At 27.8% G+C, this 20,139-nt stretch overlaps 1 protein-coding gene across 2 annotated transcripts in view; it reads left to right on the forward strand.

Moving 5' to 3' along the window:
- Positions 1 to 20,139, forward strand: part of LOC107438596 (neuroligin-4, X-linked) — a 161,311-nt gene that overhangs the window by 132,434 nt on the left and 8,738 nt on the right. For both annotated transcript variants that reach the window (XM_043053825.2, XM_043053821.2), the window contains exons 5-6: positions 10,368 to 10,483; positions 14,554 to 15,038. In XM_043053825.2, coding sequence (XP_042909759.1) covers positions 10,368 to 10,483; positions 14,554 to 15,038 — 601 coding nt within the window. The remainder of the gene's footprint in view (positions 1 to 10,367; positions 10,484 to 14,553; positions 15,039 to 20,139) is intronic.

Below are 20,139 nucleotides of genomic sequence, written 5' to 3' on the forward strand. Positions count from 1 at the left end.
CCTGATTTAACTTGCACTGTTGTTATTTTAAGGTTAAATGTCACTTCCCGGCATACTCTACACTAAATTTTTTTTAAGGTTAAGTACAATTACTCACTTTAGTCCCTATACTGCTGCTTTTCTTTTTGTTACCGAAACGGTAATTGAAATAAATCACAACAAATAAAGTATCTACGCAAGTGGATCGCATATTAGGACAATACCGGAATTTGCAACAGTTAATGTCGTTTAGTATCAACGAAAACAAAAAAATAAAATTAATTGGCCTGAAAAATACCCTGAAACGCCCAACATCTGAAAATTTAAGAAACAAAAGTTTAATCCATTTTATTTTGCACAACATGAATTTATACTTACTTATTCCCTTGTATTATTTAAATCTCAAAATACTATGCATGAGTTTAAATCTCAAAGTTCTCGAAATGTTTTTTATTTATAAAGACAGATCAGCTGGTCGCCGATGGTGGCTAGTTATAGAAAATAAAACTTTATAATGAGTAAACAAATTAAGATTTAAGTCAAAAAACAAATGAAAATTAATTTTTGTTTAATCTTTTGAAGGAATTTGTTTTTAGTTATATAACAATTAAAATGTTTATTTTAAAAACAGTTTATATTCGTCACTGATTACCTACTGAAATTGAAAGCCTAATGTCTAACATAAATTGTATTAAATGCTACTTTATATCTAAATCTATACTACAGTAATTAGAAAGTGACGAAGATTCTAGATAGCAAATTGATAATAACCTTTTAAAAAGTGCTGTATTGAGATCCTTTTACATATAAAAAAAACTCGTTGAAAATGTTTTGAACAAAATTGCTTCCTCAAGGCACAAGATAAAAAATGAAAGATTTTAATCAGTTTCTTAATTGTGTATGCCTTGCGGTGAAATGAAAATTAGAAAACTTTAAATCAGCAAACTTTAGAATAGTTGCCAAAAACGTTAATTTTTTTTAAAATTTTAATTTCTGCACGCTTATATATTTTTTTATGTAACATGCTTAGTGTTACAGCAAAATTATTGCGATATTTCCAGATTTATTTCTGAAATTTTTTTTAAATGATGAGAACTTAATCTCCCTAGTTTAATCACGTTATTTACAAGCTCTTTGCTTTACTAGGAAATGTATCCAAACTTAGTTTAAATTTACAAAAAAAAGTTTGTTTTAATCCACATTATACCTTTGATTATTAAAATCTCGAAAATTATTCTAATAGAATATTTTTTTATTTTAATTGCGAATCATAATTTTTGTACTTGTCAGTGAACAAGAGGTTTCAAATGCTGTATATTTTTATTAACTAATGCTAATTACAGTTTACTTATTTCTAAATAAGGTAAAATCTCTGAAAAATAAGTATATATTGAACCATAATACAGGAAAAAATTTTTATAATCGTCATTAATATTTAAATTGAACAATATGTTCGTTCATATTAATCATAGCATCATGCATTTAAAATTATGTTATATGATTCAACTAAGTCCAAAATATTGAACATTGTTCATCATTGTTTATCATTTATGAACTCAATGCATAATGGTTTAAGCAGAAAATAGCATAAGTATACTTTTATAATGTAAAAGAGAAATGATTTACAGACATTCTCAGAAATATAATTCTCACTTTTGACGTTTCAGTAATCCTTGAGAAGTATTAAGTTAGTTTTGAGAATCATTTCGTTGCGAAATCACATGATTTGTGACAAAATGCGAACACTCAACTGTATGACATAAATGCTTCTACTCGAAACTTCATCGCAGTGCAATGTGGTATATTGTTAATTAGAATTATGAAACTAGAACAAAGACTGGAGTCTAGACCAAAAAGAACCTTGGAATTGACTTCATACTAGGAAGTTCATGGGTTCGAATTCAGTTTCAAGCACGGGTTATCACTCTGTTCTATCTGTCCTTGAGTAGTTTAAGCGAAATTCATCCTCGTATATGGTAACCACAATGAAGTTAGCATCATTAGGTTATAAGAGAGTGTTTTTACTTGAAAAAAATAGAATGACGAAATATTTCTTTAATTTATGCGAAATTTGCTTCCTCGAAGAAGTGACGACAGTTATTTCTTCGCTTTTCAAAATGCTTCCTTACGACACTTACTAGGAGACTGTTTCGTCAAAAATAAAGACAGTTTTGCAAACTTTGAATATGCATTTTTTACAGTAGTACCACTTTAATGTAATTACTAAGTATTGTGTTAAAAACTAAGCGCACATAGTAATTATATTAAGGATTCCAAAAGTTTAAATAAAAAAAATGTTTATTTTAAATATAATGTAGCAGATGCATGTCACAATTAAATAAAAAGGATCAAAGGGATTGTTGTGAAAAAACTTTTCCTAACTTCTATTAAAAACTTTTTCCAAACAAATCCTGATAAATGACAATCGAAAACTTCAAAAGAAATATTTTACCGACAGTAAATCTAGAATAAAATGAGTTGTTAAAAATTTATGATGCTCGGAATCTGTTATTTATTACAAAGAATACGTATTAAACTTTAATTAATTGATGCATGAGCCGTTACAATTTCTTTTCCTATAAAACACGGAGAATGAAGAAACCATTTATCACTCTTCCAGCAATCACTAAGTGCGCCGTAGGGGTAATAAAATACCTCAATTTAATTTGAAAAAACTACATGTGATTCGAATGAAAGCAGCTTCGACCACCTCTCTTTAAACAAATGGCGCTGAAACTTGAAACTTTCAAAAGAGAGCACTTACCATCAATTATGTATCCTTACGTAAATAATCATCATGTTTAAGGTGCCTTAATGTTCCACATTATGCCAACCTCTATATCTTAACTAACTACACCATTTTGCACCTTATCTTTTGCGTAAAACTCATTTTTTAAACTTTCATCATTCTAAAGAGAGTAAAAAAATAACATATTCTATAAGTTAATTAAACACTAGAGGTCGGCAGAAGGTCATAAAAGAGGAACATCACATGTAATGAAACGTAAAACATGGAAAATTATAATTCTTCGTCGCCTGGTCGTAATATCTGTAACGACATTAAGGAAAACTATCTTGATGAATGGTGTAATTTATTGCTAACACGCTCTCTTCTCTGTAAAGAAATCATCCATTAAGCTTATCGAGTGGAATAGGAGATGTTTGGGTCATATCTTGAAATTTTATGTGCTAAGTCGGCAATATGATAACTCTTTACAACTGGAATGTTTTCAGAATTCTTTGGTGTGCTTATGATTTCTTTTGGTGTTGGATATGTTCCTTTAGGGGTTATCTGCAAACTAACGTGTCTGCATTAAATAAATATTGATCCGGCTTATCAAAATTAATATTTATATTGATACTTAGCAACGCTTAATGTTTCTTCACAGACAGAAATAATTATTTTCTTGACTGCTTAGAAATAAAAATTTTAAAATAAAAAAATGCTGCAAAGTGTAATCTTTACACTGTTAGAAATTTCATTCTAAAATTAAGGGGACAATAATCGGCAGCAGTTTGTTCATTTGATTAACCATAAAGTTTGCGGTTAGGAAATTGTTTTTTGTTTATATTTACTGTTTTAATATCGTTTGAAACTGGCACAGTTAAAAATACGGGAATACAAAACTCTGCAGTTTTTAACCCATTAGCAATTTGGTTAGTTTCAAAAACATTAAAATTAAATTTAAATGAGCATTGAAGCTACGTGGTGCTGCGCCATCTATGCGTAAAAGAAAGTTTCGTATTCTAACAGTCCAGGGCCACCAACTTAAAGTACAGGATACCTGAAACTTTTCATGAATTGAAAGAATGAAAGAAATTTTGTGGTATCAAAACTGAGATTCGAACCCCTGTTCATCCAGTCGTCAGATTGATTGATTAGCCCTCTGAGCTACACTATGTAAGTTATGTCTACTTAACTGTGCGCAAAATTTTTTTTCTTTAGGTGGGCATAGTTGGCTACTATTGAATTCTGTTGTTAAAGAGTCTAAGGTATAAGCAATCAATAAACGTTTTTTCTCCCACTTAACATTTGGTATATTATCTTTTTTATGGTTATTTGACAGTTTTGGTTGAATACGGTGAAATAACAATTGAATAAATTGCTATTCAATCATTTTTACCGAAAAACTTTCAACAGTGTTCAGTGGCATTCCGCATTTATAGTACACAACACAAGAAAAGTTGTGTAAAATATTTTTGATTACCTCTCACGCAATAGGATGATGAGTTTTTGGTGATATTTTTTTATATATAATTTTAAAACTGCTTACACTTTATGAAGAGATTATACGGGGGTAAGGGTGATTGATTAATAAAAAGTAGTTAATTAATAAAAGCTTTTAATTTTAATACTGGCTATGTAATTATTAACTTATGATTTTGCTTCTTTTCTATAGTAAGTGTTTTTGATAATCATTGAATTTACAGAAAAAGTAATGGTCCCAAAGTTGTATACCTCTTACTGAAATTTGTTACACTTTCTTTTAGCAATTATCAACCATTTTCAGTCATTTTGTCCAAATTTTTAGAAGTATCCGAAATGGTTTATTTGATTTTGTTTAATTTCTGTTGCAATATTTCCCAAAGCATTTTGAAACTTTGCTATTTTATATGAAATAAAAATATTAACATAAACTATGCTTGCAAAATTTAAAATCTTATTATTGAAGCTTGCTATCTTATTAAGCTACATTTTAAAAATTATTTTTTTTGAATCGTGATTCAACCTTATTAATATTTTTGAAACTATTATTTTGGTGCAAAATGTATTAATATGCTACTATAAATTACTGTTTTATTTATGTTCCCTAATAGATTGTAAAAGAATCATAAGGCAGATAGAATCATACCAAATCTTTCATACTATTTATCAATCAAATTTAAATTTCGCACTCGATTTATGCATATTTAGTCTCTTAAGCAATTCTTTACGAATTTTAATGTTTACAAAATTTTGGATTATGTTAATTTAAAAATGTAAACAAATGACAAAGAGTTTACCAGAAATAAAAAGAAGTTCTATATTTGTGTGGAATTTCTTAAATCCCTTAAACAATTCTTTAGTTTTATTTTAATGTTTACCAAACTTCTGAGCATGTAAACTTCTGAAAATGTAAACAAATGGTGACGAGTATAGTCAAACTGAAAATAAATTTGAAAAAGATATGATACATCGTTTAAAGATAACACAAAATCAAAATTCCACGCTTTTGCTGGTGTCAGTAGGCTGAGTTAACATGTCTACTGAAACTCGTTCCTTTTCAATTTCCGTGTATTTTTCGTATTTGATAGATTTTTATTTCCTACAAATCCCAGTGAAACTAGTTTTAAATTGCAAATTACCTCCTTGAAATTGAACATGGAAAATTCAAGTATGAATTGTTGAAATTTTTCAAAGCACGATCTCAGTGCTATCTTAGGAACATTTTTAAGACTTATTTTTAAAGTAATATTTTATATTCCGCTCAGATGCTTCGAAAAAGAAAGTAGAATCTTCAAATTCTAAAACACGTGTTTAAATTTAAGAATCGATGTGGACTTCTTAAAAGAAACCATATTTATAAGTTCACTAAACAATAAATTTTATTCATAAAATCATTTATTTTTGGTCTATTTTTTTTAGAGTTGAAAATAATGCCTTGAGTTTTAGGCATTAATTGATTGCAATTATGTACAGTGTGCGAAATAAAAACAAGCCACCCTGAATACCTTTTTATCTAATGATCGGATCCTCACGTTCTTGGACTCACGCTCTTAATGGTTCGGGGTTTTTAATGGTCGGGTTTTTTTTTCTACATTTGCGTATTTTGTCTTATCTCGAAAGTTTTTAAGAGAATCAAAAAATTTTGCACACAATCATAAAACTCGTTTATGCAAAGATAAATCTATAAAAAAATAACTTGTCATGAATATTATTACATTTTTATTATCTTATTTAATATGAGTCAAAATATTAATGATAAGGTATAAAATTTTAATGATTTTTGCATCATTTGAAGGAATATAATTTTGCATGGCAAAATACATGATTTGAGGGAAATCGGTCAAATAGTTCTTGAGAAATTGAATTTTAAAAAAAAACCATATTATAAAAATTATCTATCCCTTATTTTGGGGGGCCAGACATCCTAATCCGTCGAAAAAATAGATATGTTTATTCTGAGAAAGTAAGTTTTTTCGTCTGATTTTGTAATTAAAATATCGCTTTGCACTAATTAATTAACATTTGAGATCACCATCTTGAATAATTTATAGTGAGTCCTATTACATGTAAATACGATCATTCAAACAAAAGTTATTAAGGATGGTTCCTTTTTTTATTTTGCACAATGTACACGTAGTTCTAAAGATATAGTAAAATATATCTATCTCTTCTTCTAAAAATATAGAATAATTATATCATGTTTAGAAAAAAATATTATTTTGATTTTAGTATACGCATACAATTATTTAAGTATATAAGATATTAGTATGCGTTACGTATACTGATATGTGTTTCAGTGATGCGTATCTTTTTATATTGAAGACTTTTGGATAGTACATAAATTGTTTCCTCGCAGTTTAATGCAAAATGTTTAAATTTACTACTATGACCCATTCGAGAAAGTTCCTTAATTAATGACGTTCTTTGTGTATTCCCAAAAGATATTAAAATATTATGAACAATGAATCAATAATATTTTAAAATACTTATATTTGTTAAGGATAAAATGTTATTTTAAAATCCAAACTATAATGCATATTTAGTATTCTTTTCGATGCATACATAAATCCATTCAAATCCCCGTTATGAAAAATATTTCACAACCGAGATTTGTTTCTTTTCAGAATCCTTTTACGTCATTTCTGTTATATTTATAGATATATTCAAGTATCCAATGCAACATTTTTCAAATTCAGGGCCAGCCATGTATGGTTGTGATAATCGCGTCTTTTTGAAATATGTTAGCACTTCAGATTCGCGTATCTTTTAATACCAAGCATCTCATGTTTCTATATTTTTTTTTGAAAAATGAAGCCTACAAATATAGAAAACTACGAAAATATGACACAATAATAGAAACTTGGAGGAAATTCTCCCTACTACATCTTATTTAGATTCAATATTTGATCTCTTCATGTGTAAAGTAACAAAATAATCTTATGCCCAGTCAAAACATTTTAAAGGATATTAAAGCATCTTGTTCAAATAAAACGCTGTAAAGTGCAAGTTGACTTTTATAAATTAAATCCTGTTTCTGAAAATGGCTACATTAAATAAACTTTGTAGCACTAAACTATATTTTTGTTTTATGAAAGTAACAAAGTTTTTAGTCTCTGCTGTACATTTCCGAAGTATCTTTAATTACTTTAGAAAGAAAAACATGTTTAGTTGGAAAAATATGTTTCTCAATTTCCTTCGCAAACAGTTATTTAAATATTTGATACATCACGAGGTACATATTAAATTGAAATTTCTATTTCATTTCCCTCTTCTATAAAATAATCATATTTTTTGGCTCATAGTTACTTAGGTAATGCAAATTACAAACATCATATATTCGAGGAATATTTTTATTTATGATATTTTCTGTATGAAGTTTAAGTTATCTTTCACTATTTTTTTAAATAAAAATAAATAAGATATCATCAAAATGTACCAAACATATTTAAATATCAAATCAAACACAACTGTAAGATATTAGTCACTTCACGCTTTAAATTAATAAAATAGCTAGCAATTAAATATTTTTCTATCCATTTATGACACAGAACTTCATTTTTATTCGAAGCAAGTAGGACAGAGAAAAAAAATTCATTTTTGTTTTAAAATTTACTTACATAAAATTCAATGCATTATATATATTTTATAAAACTGCAAAGTATGAAACAATTGCTCAGGGATTTGATAGATTACCTAGACAAAGGATTACAAAAAAGCTTCTAAGACGTTTAAATTGATCTTTAATTTGTGCCAAACTTATCATAACTGTTAAAATTTCACAAAAAAATGATCAAGAAAATGAAACTTAGAACAATTCAACTTACTTACTTATCTTCGTCGTGCCGAACTGGCACATAAGGCCTCGAGTCTTCGTCTCCACACACTCCTGTCTTCAGCCAGGCAACGTGCTTCTTCCCATAAAATTAGTCCTGCTCTACTAAGATCTTCCTTAATGTATATCTTTGTCATTTTAGTCTCAGTCTCCCCCCTTTTCTCTTTTCCGTCCGGCACCCTTAAGCTTGAAACACTTGCCGAATTGCTTCCATCTGTTCTTAGTATATGGACGAGTCATCTCCATCTTCGTTTTAAAATTTTTTCATTATCTAGGCCAAGGTGGAACTGTGCTTCCCATTCCAAGTTTCCCAACCAACAAAATTTTTAGCAAATTGTAATTAAGCCCCTTATGCTAGAACTCTAATTTTAATGCACATGCGAATAACGTTATTGTATCGTGCATGTAGAGCAGCATGTGCCAGATAAACTTTATATTTGTTCCTTCTCTTTTGTAGAAATAAAGAAATTTTTGAGAAAGAAATTATGCAGATAAAAAATTTTACAAAAACACTGCTTTATCAAAACTGTCAGATGAAAAAAGCGAACCCGCTGACAAACTTTTTATCAAATCATCGGATTTTCACATAACTGGATTCAAAATTAATGCTATTTGATGGTCATATCTTCAATGCACTAATTAATTAGTGGATGCGATATTTTAACTTGTGATACCTGATAGAAAAATGACAACTTTCTCAAAAAAAAAAACATATTTATTTTTAACGAATTCGGAATTTTGTAGTGTTACGTATTGTTACTTATGTGTTTTGTTTATGTTACTCATTGAAAAATTACAATTAAAAAATCAAACACACTGAATTGCGTTTTTATCGAATTTTCTGATTTTCACTTATAACTCAAAAATAATGTCTCGATAGCCTTATCTGAAATGCATTAATTAATTAATGTAGACGATATTTTAAGTTATGAAACCAGATACAAAAAGTAACTGTCTCTGAGCAAGCTTATTCGCTATATATGCTTCAAATTCGTGAAATCTGTTTATATTGTCTACACAAACAACATATTATCTACACAAATAAAGTTGTACATAGCAAGAATAACCTTAGGTTCACATCATTTCTGGTCTCTGTACTGTATTTTGAATTTTTATTTTTGAAGTCAATATCTAATATTTTGAATGAACTTCGTAAATTTACCTTTATTCGAAATTAATTTTATAAAATTATAAGTATTTATTAAGGTATCCACAAAAGTAGTTACATTTTAATTTCCAAGTTTCCGTTTTATTTTTTAATTATTGTATTACAGTTGTTAAACAGTCAACCAAATTCTGAGTAGCGATTATCAATGCACAACTCCATAGCCAAATAATTCCGAACCCAACACAGAAGACAAGGAATCTCCTGTATCAAGCATTGGGGCAACTTTGCCTTCGTGCAGGTTTTTCGATTGAACTAATCCGCATTTTCGTCATATAGAGAGGAAAAAAAAATGAAACCATCCCATGGTATGCTTGATAGCAGCAGGATTTAAATCCATGATCTGTCTACCACTGAGAATAATTTGCGTCATCTCTGTGGGCGATGCACGGAGGGTGCGGATGTCGTATCAAACAGCCATCACTGGGATTCGAACCCGACACCTCATTGGGAAGATATAGCTCCATCCCTTTAACCACCANTTTTATGAATTGAAAAAATGTCCTCTTTAAAAAGTTAATATTTTAATATTTTTATTTAATTATTGTTAAATATTTTTTCACTCAAAGCATAAAGCAAGTTTATGCTGTTAAATTGAACAGCGCTTCTCGTCAAAAATAGTGACTTCTTAGAAAAAAAAGGCATGGCAAAAATGTCCTTTTTAAAGAGTATAATTAGTGTATATATTAATAAAATATATTTTTTTCTTAAAGGAAATCAATTAATACCTAAAATATGTAGACGCATATTTTTGTTGTATGCACATAGTAAATGCTTTTAAACTGCTTTATACTAGAAATATTTATAACAATTACTAAAAGATAACTATATTCTTAGATCCTCGCAGCATTGTAACATATGCATATACATACACATTTCATTTAAATTTAAATTCCATAGTAAAAGTAATCGTTTTTTCATCAACTGCTTAAACTGTGCAAGTATATGTTTTACAGTAGATGCGAATTTTTTGGGGGGAAGATTACTTAAAATATTTACAAAAATATTATGAAATTTATTTATGCAGGTTGACGCTTAATAAATTTCCGACAAAACTTATTATTAATAAAGTGCTTAAATAAATATGTTCATAAACTCAATATTTTTTAAGGAAAGGTTGACAAATTAAACAATTAGTATTCTTAGTTTTGCTATTAATTACTATTAATTTGCTTACATTTTAGGGATCCAAATTCTCTTGAAGAAGAAGGAAAATCAGGAGGAGAGCGAGGACGTGGAAGATATGAAAAAATAAATTGGCCGCTCTACGATAGCGTTCATCAAAAATACATTGCACTTGGTAAATAGGTTTTATACTTAGAAAAGAACTGTTAACGCTAAAAAGAAACAAAAACGATTTTTAGTTAAGCAAATAAAATCAAGACTAAATCTAAAATAAATAATAAGACATTGAAAAAAACCACTATAACATTTTTGTTATTCAAACTATGAACTCCAAAAGACAATTACTACAATTAATTTTTCACCTCTGGGCATTTAATCAAAAATAATAATAAAAAAATAAAAGGAGTAGCATATAATGTTTATTTTTTTCTAGTCTGCGCTAAATTTTTCATAAACTAAATATAGTATTAACAGGTTTGTTTTACCTTTTCGTAACTTTACGAAATAATTATATCGTTTTTTGCAGTTGCTTTAAAACCGCGAGTTAACTGTTATATTTCTTTTAATTTTATCGATTCTGTTTTTCAAAAAATTTAAAAGAATTTATTTGATAAATCAATTTGAAGCATGCATTTATTGTTTAGCATTAAATGTAACAATCATTGACAGAAAATTTTAAATTATGTCAAGTAAACAATTAAATTAATAAAATTCCTAAATAAGTTTAATTCAGATATTGATAAATTTTATCCGTTGAGAAATGCTTTGATGATTTATATAATTTCCCCATTTTCTTGATTTTCTGCATAAAATTGCATTTAAAAAGATAAAACATAAATATTCAAAAGTTACGTATTCATTACCATATGCTGTGTCGGTTCAAAAATTGGAGAAAATACCGCAACAATAATGCTTAACCATCAAGAAAATATTAATATTCATAAGTGTTTCGCAATTGTTCAGGCAAATATTCCTAATAATTTATTCATTTCATTCCTGGAGAATCGTACAGGCAAAAAATTGAGGAATCTTTTCCACCTGAAAAGCTAGTTGACGTTGCTTTTGATTCACGTGCCGTCTGTCATAATTTAATATTAAAATGAAGCTACCCTTTTTTCGTTTATGTTTGATTCGTAAAATGAAATTTTTTTGATTTTAAATAATTCTAATTTAATTTCCATATCTTTTTGTGAAACTGAAATTTAATTTTCAGATTAATTCATTGTGGGCATTAACATTAAATATTGCCTCACTTGAATAATACCTATAAGTATTCGAAATGCGAAGTTAGTAAATATTTATGCATTAATGAAAGGTAAACAGGTTAAATTACATGTTTTATTTTAAAGTATTATAAAATTTTTCAAACATAATATGGTTCTTTTTAAAAAAAATTAAATCTTATTTGGAATAAAAATAGCTTCACTACTGTAATATTAAAATTTAAATATGTCAGAAACGTACTTTCAGTTATTAAGACAATTCATTCACAATAAATGCCACTATAATAAACTAATATTTATAACATCAAATAGATAAATATTTACTGATCAGTAACTACAATGTTGTTTTTTTCTTAAATATAGTTATTCTGTTATTCTTTCAGGATTGCGTTATTTTTAGTTTTTCCTTCATCATTTACAAAGGAAGAAATGTGTGGAATATAATCCCAAACAAATGAACTCTAAGCACAATTTTCCTATTAGATAGTATTTATTTAAATGATTGATATTCAAACATTACTTTTTATTATTGTATTATTAAGTACATATCTAAATGTAATCTTACACACTTAAATATAAATCGGTATTAATACATTTAAATATATTTATTTAAAAAGAACTAGTTTGTGTGCAATACTGGAATGGAAGACAATAATAATAAGTTTTTTTAGTGCTACGAGTATCAAGAATATCTTTAAAAAGTAAAATGAATACTAAACTCGTTTTTTCTTAAGGTAACAGTGCGGAATAAAAAATATCACCTTGAATAACTAGTGATGTAATGATCTGAGTTTTGGAAATGAACTTATAGTTACTCACAATATTCCTTTGTAGAAAATCACAACATACCCCACGTGGAACTCTTTTTTTTTCCTTGTGTCTGGCGCAGAGGTATGACGTGTAATCTTTATTTGCATAATTCTAAAATTTTCCCTTTTCGCATACCAATGAGTGTTGAGTTGAGTTGATGTGCTTGCTAAATGATAATGCACGATCCAAATCGCCAACTAATTTGATTTCGGAAGTTATAAGGACAGCGTGCACCAGCAGAAACTGAAACCGGGTATTGTAATCATGCACGATTCAACACTGTTATGCCTAGAGATGCTCAGGATTGTAGCAGTTTCTCTTTTACTCTGCAGTAAGTAGTGTTGCAATTTCGTAAGTTGCAAACCAGATAAAAATGCAATCCAACTCTTCCATTTTTAGCATTACTGCAAGGAAGGTGTCTTTTCTTAGTGAATTGATGATACAGAACAACTTCGTAACTGACTTCTGTCTTCTTGTTTAGTGCTTGGCAACTTTACTATAACTTGAGCCACTTTTATGACAAAAGCTTTTGTCATTCAAAAATTGTCAGGAAGACGTTTTAACATTACTGCAAGGAAGGCTTCTTCTCTTAGCGAATTGATGATACAGAATAACTTCGTTTGCGATCGCATACCGTTTTTGAGATAAGAGTAACTACAAATTACATTGCCAGGTGGCACTGTAAGCTGTCTTCTTGCGTAGCGCATGGTAACTCTACCATAACTTGACCCCACATTTTTGACAATAGCTCTTGCTAGTTAGAAATATTTGGGGTGATTATAGACTGCAAAAGGTCCACTGTACATCTGTATACATTCAGAATGAATCCTAGTTTTTGCATTTTTTAACCTTTTTTAAACCCTAATTTTAACCTTTTTATAGCATCTATATTTATATTCAAGGAATGTGAGTTTTTAAAAGAAAATATATGATCATAAAGACAAGCATATTGACTTTTCTTTGGGAAAAAAACAACGTATCTGCGCGGATTTTTGTTCATCCAATAACAGGGTTCAACTTAATCTTCTGAAATAACCCAAGAACTGATTCTTCAGATTCATCCTTCTGAAAGATATTTTTTCAGAAAAAAAAATAATTGTTTAATATCTCATAAACTACAAACATTATATTATAATTGCATCATTAAAAAAATATTTGATAGGTGATTATAAGTTTAAACAACTACTAAGTCCCTAGAGTATAGAATTAGTTACATATAAAAAAATTCTAAAAAAATATGTCTAAAAAAATCTGTTATCATGTTTTGACAAAACAGATATATTTCAAAATCATATAGCTTAATGTTAGAGTTAAACGAAAAAAATAATCAAGGAGTGCTTTTAGGAATGTCTATTCCAGTAAATTTTGGATTGCTCAAGATCGAATACTTCCCAAACAAATGTTTTTTTTCGCAAGAGAACTCCACTCAGTTGTTTAACCTAGTCTTGGAAAGATAGTACCAAAGCAAGAATGCAACGGTTTATCTTCAAAAAAAAACTTACCCCTTCTGCAGAAAAGTTTCCTTGAAAATTTCCTGTCATCGTTTATGGTATCATAATATTATACAAAAACGAGTTATAGTATTTTAAAATTGAGCTATACAAATCAATTAATTTTCATTATTATACTTTTGAAACCCAGCAATATTGCCGAATCAGCTTATTAGGTTTTTTCTCATTATTAGTGTGGCGTAACTACCACTACAAATATTAAAGACCAATTCACTACTATATAACACATGCTAACTTGATTCTATCACTAGGTACCTCTTGATAGATGAAGGTTGGCATAGTCGATAATTAAATACCTCATTAGAGTTAAATTTATAGAAAAAGCTCAAATATGCTTAGAATTAAGTTAAGAATTATTTTGCTTCAACAAAATATATACTTTCCTACCTCAATAAAGATGATAGGAACTTTAATTGTGCTATTATGGGGAAGCAAATAAAGTTAACAATAACCAAAATTTAACTGCAAATTTTAAATTTCCTTCAGTTGACATTTATACCATACAAAATTAAGTCTTCGAAAATTCTTATTAAGTTTTAGTACCTCAAATTAATGAAGGAGTCGTTGATTTTTATAGAAATTACTAAATTAGTTATGCTTACATTTGCAACCTGGTATCAGTATATTATTAATTTAATAATGAAATTCCTACTGTAATTTGTTAGTTTCTTTGTTTGATATTAATTTTCTTTGTTTGACAGCAATGAAGCCCAAACTGAAAAATCATTATCATGCCCATCGTTTGTCTTTTTGGTTAAATCTTATTCCGACTCTTCACAAGTCTGCAGCTTCCGAAACATCGTCTCGACATCACCAACTGGAAGACCATGACAACCCTCTCTCTTACGATGGAATATTTCGGGAACGGCCTGCAGGTGATGCAAATATTTCCCTCTTCTACAGCACCACGCCATTTCTCACATCGTCACAGCAGTCTGCTGATCAAATAACTACAACCCCTTTTATGATAGTAACAACAGCTGATGGTAGTTTTCAATCAGTTACGACGTCTAACGATACTGATACTCTGGCCATGACAATGCAGCAAGCTACTTTCTCAACAGTGCTGATTATAGCTGTTGTGTTTGGTGCATGCATCGTGGCAATAAACTCAGTTATTTGTTGTGCAATATTTCACAAAAAGGACAAAAATAGAGCTGATTGCCTGCAAAAAAGAGAATATCAGGTAAAGTATATTATATAACTTGATTTGTTATGCATTTTTAGTGAACTCAGAAGGATGGTACAAGTAAATTTGAAAGTTGGAATTCCGCCATAAAATTACTTCAGCTAATCTTTCTAATTGTATACATCTAATTGTATACTGAGATAAAAACAAATAACGATACGACTGTTATGACTGCAATCATAATGGTGACAACACGATCAAGCAAGTTTCTGGTAACCATAAATTCTGTTTTAGGAAATCAAGGACAAATTGCAAAATTTTCTATCTAACTATTATTAGAGCTATCTTGAATACAAAATTTTCCAGACGGTAGCATTTTTCACAGCACAAAACAATGAGTTATAAAGAGCGCTAAGATACAAAGACTTTACATACATAGTTAGAATTTTCAATCCAAAATTACCGTAAAAAAACAAGCAGCAGTCTGCCTCTCCGATTAAGTGTAATGTTTACGATAAAGAACTTATTTTACCTTTACAGGTTTGAAACCCTTGGCAACTAGTATGATAAAAAAAAAACATGTAATTTTGTATTCATGGTTACAACCATCATGGTTTCAAAACTGTAAAAAGGAAACTTAACTGGATGTTGGAGACGCTTTTGCTGTTTTATGGTGCTGCTGTTTATGTGTAAGTGTATCATATTCCAAATCCCCCGGGTTAAAAATTAGGGAGTGCAAGAAATATTGAGATGTTCAGTCTGACATTCAATAACAGAACTCCCGTTTTGCCATTCATAATATTGACAGATTTGTCTTCTCGGCTATAATATGTGCCCACCCGTAGGGTACTAGGGGCATTCATAAGGGGGGTTTAGTTGGTGAGATAAAATTTTGATTGTTTAACCATATTAGGTGAAAGCAGTTTATAGGCAGCTTTTTGTCAGCAGTTTGAATACCATTTAATTTATAATATTTGACTGTTTCGTTTGGATGTGGTAAAATACCAAATAAATAATTTATTAATTATCCATTTTTTCCGAGAAATTTCTAACAGTGTATGATAAATCAATATTTTTAGGCATTTTTAATAAATTCATCACAAAAGAGACATAAATACGAAATAAATGTATACATAATTTGAATCTAAATCAAACCAGTTAGAAAGATATTATTTGAACATAATAAAGTAGAAAAGTTTAACTGGTTGCTTCGAGTGACTCAAGAGATCCTGAAAATGTAGGAAAAATTTTAAGGAAATCTTTTAAATGTTCTCTTTACAGTACTATTTTACTTTCACTGTAACTTATACTAGTCAAGCATTTCTGAAGAAATTCGTGATAATGGAATTTTTGTTTGATATGCAGTTCAAACTAGAAAAACCAATTCGAAGACATAATAGAAATGATCTAAGGGAAAGAATGAGTAAAGGTATAGAAAGAAACTATATATCCTGCTGAGACATGCTTTACGATTTCTTCTCCCGGAGATAACTAAGTAAAAATTCCACCACACGTTCTATACTTTATTTTTAATAAATTATTCCTTCAACTTCTTCTTACCTGAAATTTTAAGGTAAATAATTGATTTGAAAAGCTAAATATGGAAAAGACTAGCACTTTGATCTTCAACACCTCTTAACGTGAATTTCAGCATTTTTTTCACAGCATAAAATTCAGATGCAATAAACTTTTTTTTACTTTAATTAATCAATACATCAAGTAAAAATTAAAGTTTAATTATTTTAGTCAAACTTGAATGGTTTTTTTAAGGTAATGCAAGCATAAAATGTAAATGTCAATATCACGCGCATAATATTTTCCAATTAAAATAAAAGAAATATGATTACAAATGCCACTCTTAAGATTATGTAATTTCCTCTTTTTTTTCAGTGCAGTGTTTTAAAAAAAAAACATGCCAAGCAGTTATTAAAATATAATACGATATAATTACAGTATGATTAAGCCTCTAAAATGTCAAACTTTCCTTCTTTGCATTTAAAGATTGTCATGACATTTAATGACTTTTTTGTTAATGAATTAATTTTTAATGAAAGTAAACCCTTTAGTGTAATTATTGCAGTCATAATTGAATGGATTTTGTGTATTGGATGCGTATCGCAAACATAATTTCATTCATAATTCAATGCAAGCATAATGAAAGTAAAAGTTTTAGTGTAAATCAGAAAAGTAGTATTTAGTATTAATTTAATATAGTCAAAATTGAACGGTACTTCGTTGTGATACAAGCATAGAATTTCAAAGTCTATATCACACACACAATATTTTTTATAATCAAATTACTAAGGATTATGATAAGAAACACCACTCTTATGGTGGTATAATTTTGTCTTTCTTCTGAGTGATATATTTTTAAAAAAAGAAATATTTGTGAAAAAAATTTGAGAAAAAAATGTAATATGCTTTTAGTTTTATTAAACATCTGAAAAGCCAAATTTCCTATATTAATTTTTAAAGATTGTCATGACATACAATTAATTGTTAATAAAAGTACAAATTTCAGTAGATATCAAACTAATTGAATTTAGTTTATCTATAATGCTGAAAAATTGATGTATTACAAGCGTAGAATTTTAAAGTCATTATCACACATACAATATTTTATAATCTAATTATTAAAGATAATAATAAGAAATACCAATCTATTATGGTGATATAATTTTATATTTCTTCTTAGTGCATTGCTTTTTTTAAAAATAAATATGTTAAATATTTCTTGAGAAATAATATATGAATTCAGTATTATTAAACATCTAAAAGGTCAAATCTCCTTTCTTTGTTTTTTAAAATTGTCAAGGCATACAGTTAATTGTTAATAAAAGTGCAAATTTTAGTATAAATCAAATTAATAGAATTTATTGAACGATTCTTTGATGTTTCACAAGTGTAGAATTTTAAAGTTAATATCACACTTGCAATAGTTCATAATCAAATTAAAAAGGTTTAAGTTAACTATAACAATTCTTAAATTCCTCTTTACTGTGTTTTTAAAGAAAAGAGGCGTGTCAAACGTTTCTTGAAAAGTAATATGATATGATTTCAGTATGATTAAGCATCTAAAATGTCAAAGTTCTTTTCTTAGCTTTTAAAGATTGTCATGACTTCCAGTTAACTGTTAATGAAACAGGAAAAATGGAAAAGAGATAGTGGATAGAGATTAATTTCCGCTTCCTTAAACGATGATCCAGTAATCTTTCAGCGACATTACCCTTTTCTTTGACAGTTACTTTTAGTCTCTTTAATGTGAGCCTCAATCTCTAACGACTGCACTTTTTAGTTGATAAATGAAAGATCAATAGTTTTACTATTTCATAAAGAAATGAAGTAATTTTTTTTTCCTATAAGAGGACGAAAATTATTTTTTCAAAGAACCATTAATAGCTGCAATTCATTATGGGAAGGAGTTAATCACCAGTTCAATAATTTTATACAACTTTAACCGTTTTGAAATGGGACATAAAATGTTATTGAACAAGAAAGAAAAATTTTAATTCGTAAAAAAAAAGTTAATTTTTCAACCTTAGCAATAGTTAATTTTTAATTTCATTTTTCATTTTGCAAAATTGCATGTCTTTTGTTATTTAGGACACAAATTGCATTGCTTGAAAATTCTGTGTTTATTTATTTATTTTTTTGCCTTTTTAATGATTTTTCGTTACCCAATATTTAACACCCTTGTTTAACACCAATGTCTTATGTGCAAAAAACTATAAAATTAAGCTGAAAGAGAATAATAAAGTTACATTAGATCGATTCATAACCATGCAAGATAAAAATAAATTTGGATTTCTAAATAGAAAATGAGAATTTTTATTTAATATAAATATTAGATTATTCGTCAAAATTTATTCATTTCGAAGGAAGCTTAATTTTCTTAATTTGAACTTTGATGCTAATAATTAGTAGCATTTTAAAAATAGCTACTTATGCCGTAGAATATAACATACCCTACTTAGTAATCAATTCTAACTTCATTTCAAAATAACACAATGCAGAAAACCTGTGATTTTCGCTTTTCATTTTTGGAAAATATTTATGACTTTTATATTCTAACTGAAAGCATAAATTTTACCCTCCAGTGCAAGAAATCTTTAGTATTACAATAATATAATTATGCATCAATAAAATTTTCAGAAAAAAGCTCAATTTATTTCAGAAAAGAAGATTACTGACATAAAATACAAAATATTATCATTTATTGAAAAATATAAATATGATACATTGATATATCGATATTNTATTGATATATTGATATTGATATATTGATATTGATATATTGATATTGATATATTGATATTGATATATTGATATTGATATATTGATATTGATATATTGATATTGATATATTGATATTGATATATTGATATTGATATATTGATATTGATATATTGATATTGATATATTGATATTGATATATTGATATTGATATATTGATATTGATATATTGATATTGATATATTGATATTGATATATTGATATTGATATATTGATATTGATATATTGATATTGATATATTGATATTGATATATTGATATTGATATATTGATATTGATATATTGATATTGATATATTGATATTGATATATTGATATTGATATATTGATATTGATATATTGATATTGGTATTAGCTATGGTCAAAATGTTACCTACAATTCCCATATTCTTATAAATTTAAATTATAATAACTGATATGAAAAATTCTCACTTCCTATGCATTTTAAACTGACAATAATAAATTGATCAACCTATCATTCTATATTTTTTTCCCAAAAAAGTGAAAATATCTAATTATAAACTTTATTTTAAAAAATACTGCTCAATCTACAAAGCATTAATTGTTGTTCTTTTGAAATTTTTCATCAAACATTTATTTAAAAAAAAACATTAAACATCAAACATTTATTTGTTCAGTTCAAAGACTCCTAACTAATTTACCGTATTTTTACCCCCCTCGTTATATATATATATATTCCATACTTTAAACACTTAAAACATTTATTTATTTATTTATATTTCGCCTGACATACCTAAATCAGAAAAAAGAAATTTAGAGTTCATGACTTCTGATAAAATACTTCAACTTTTTACTTCATAGCCCAAGAATTTAATCTCAAAATTTCAAGTGTATTCTTCGTAACAG

Source organism: Parasteatoda tepidariorum, chromosome 2 (assembly GCF_043381705.1).
Source record: "Parasteatoda tepidariorum isolate YZ-2023 chromosome 2, CAS_Ptep_4.0, whole genome shotgun sequence".
NCBI lineage: Eukaryota > Metazoa > Arthropoda > Arachnida > Araneae > Theridiidae > Parasteatoda > Parasteatoda tepidariorum.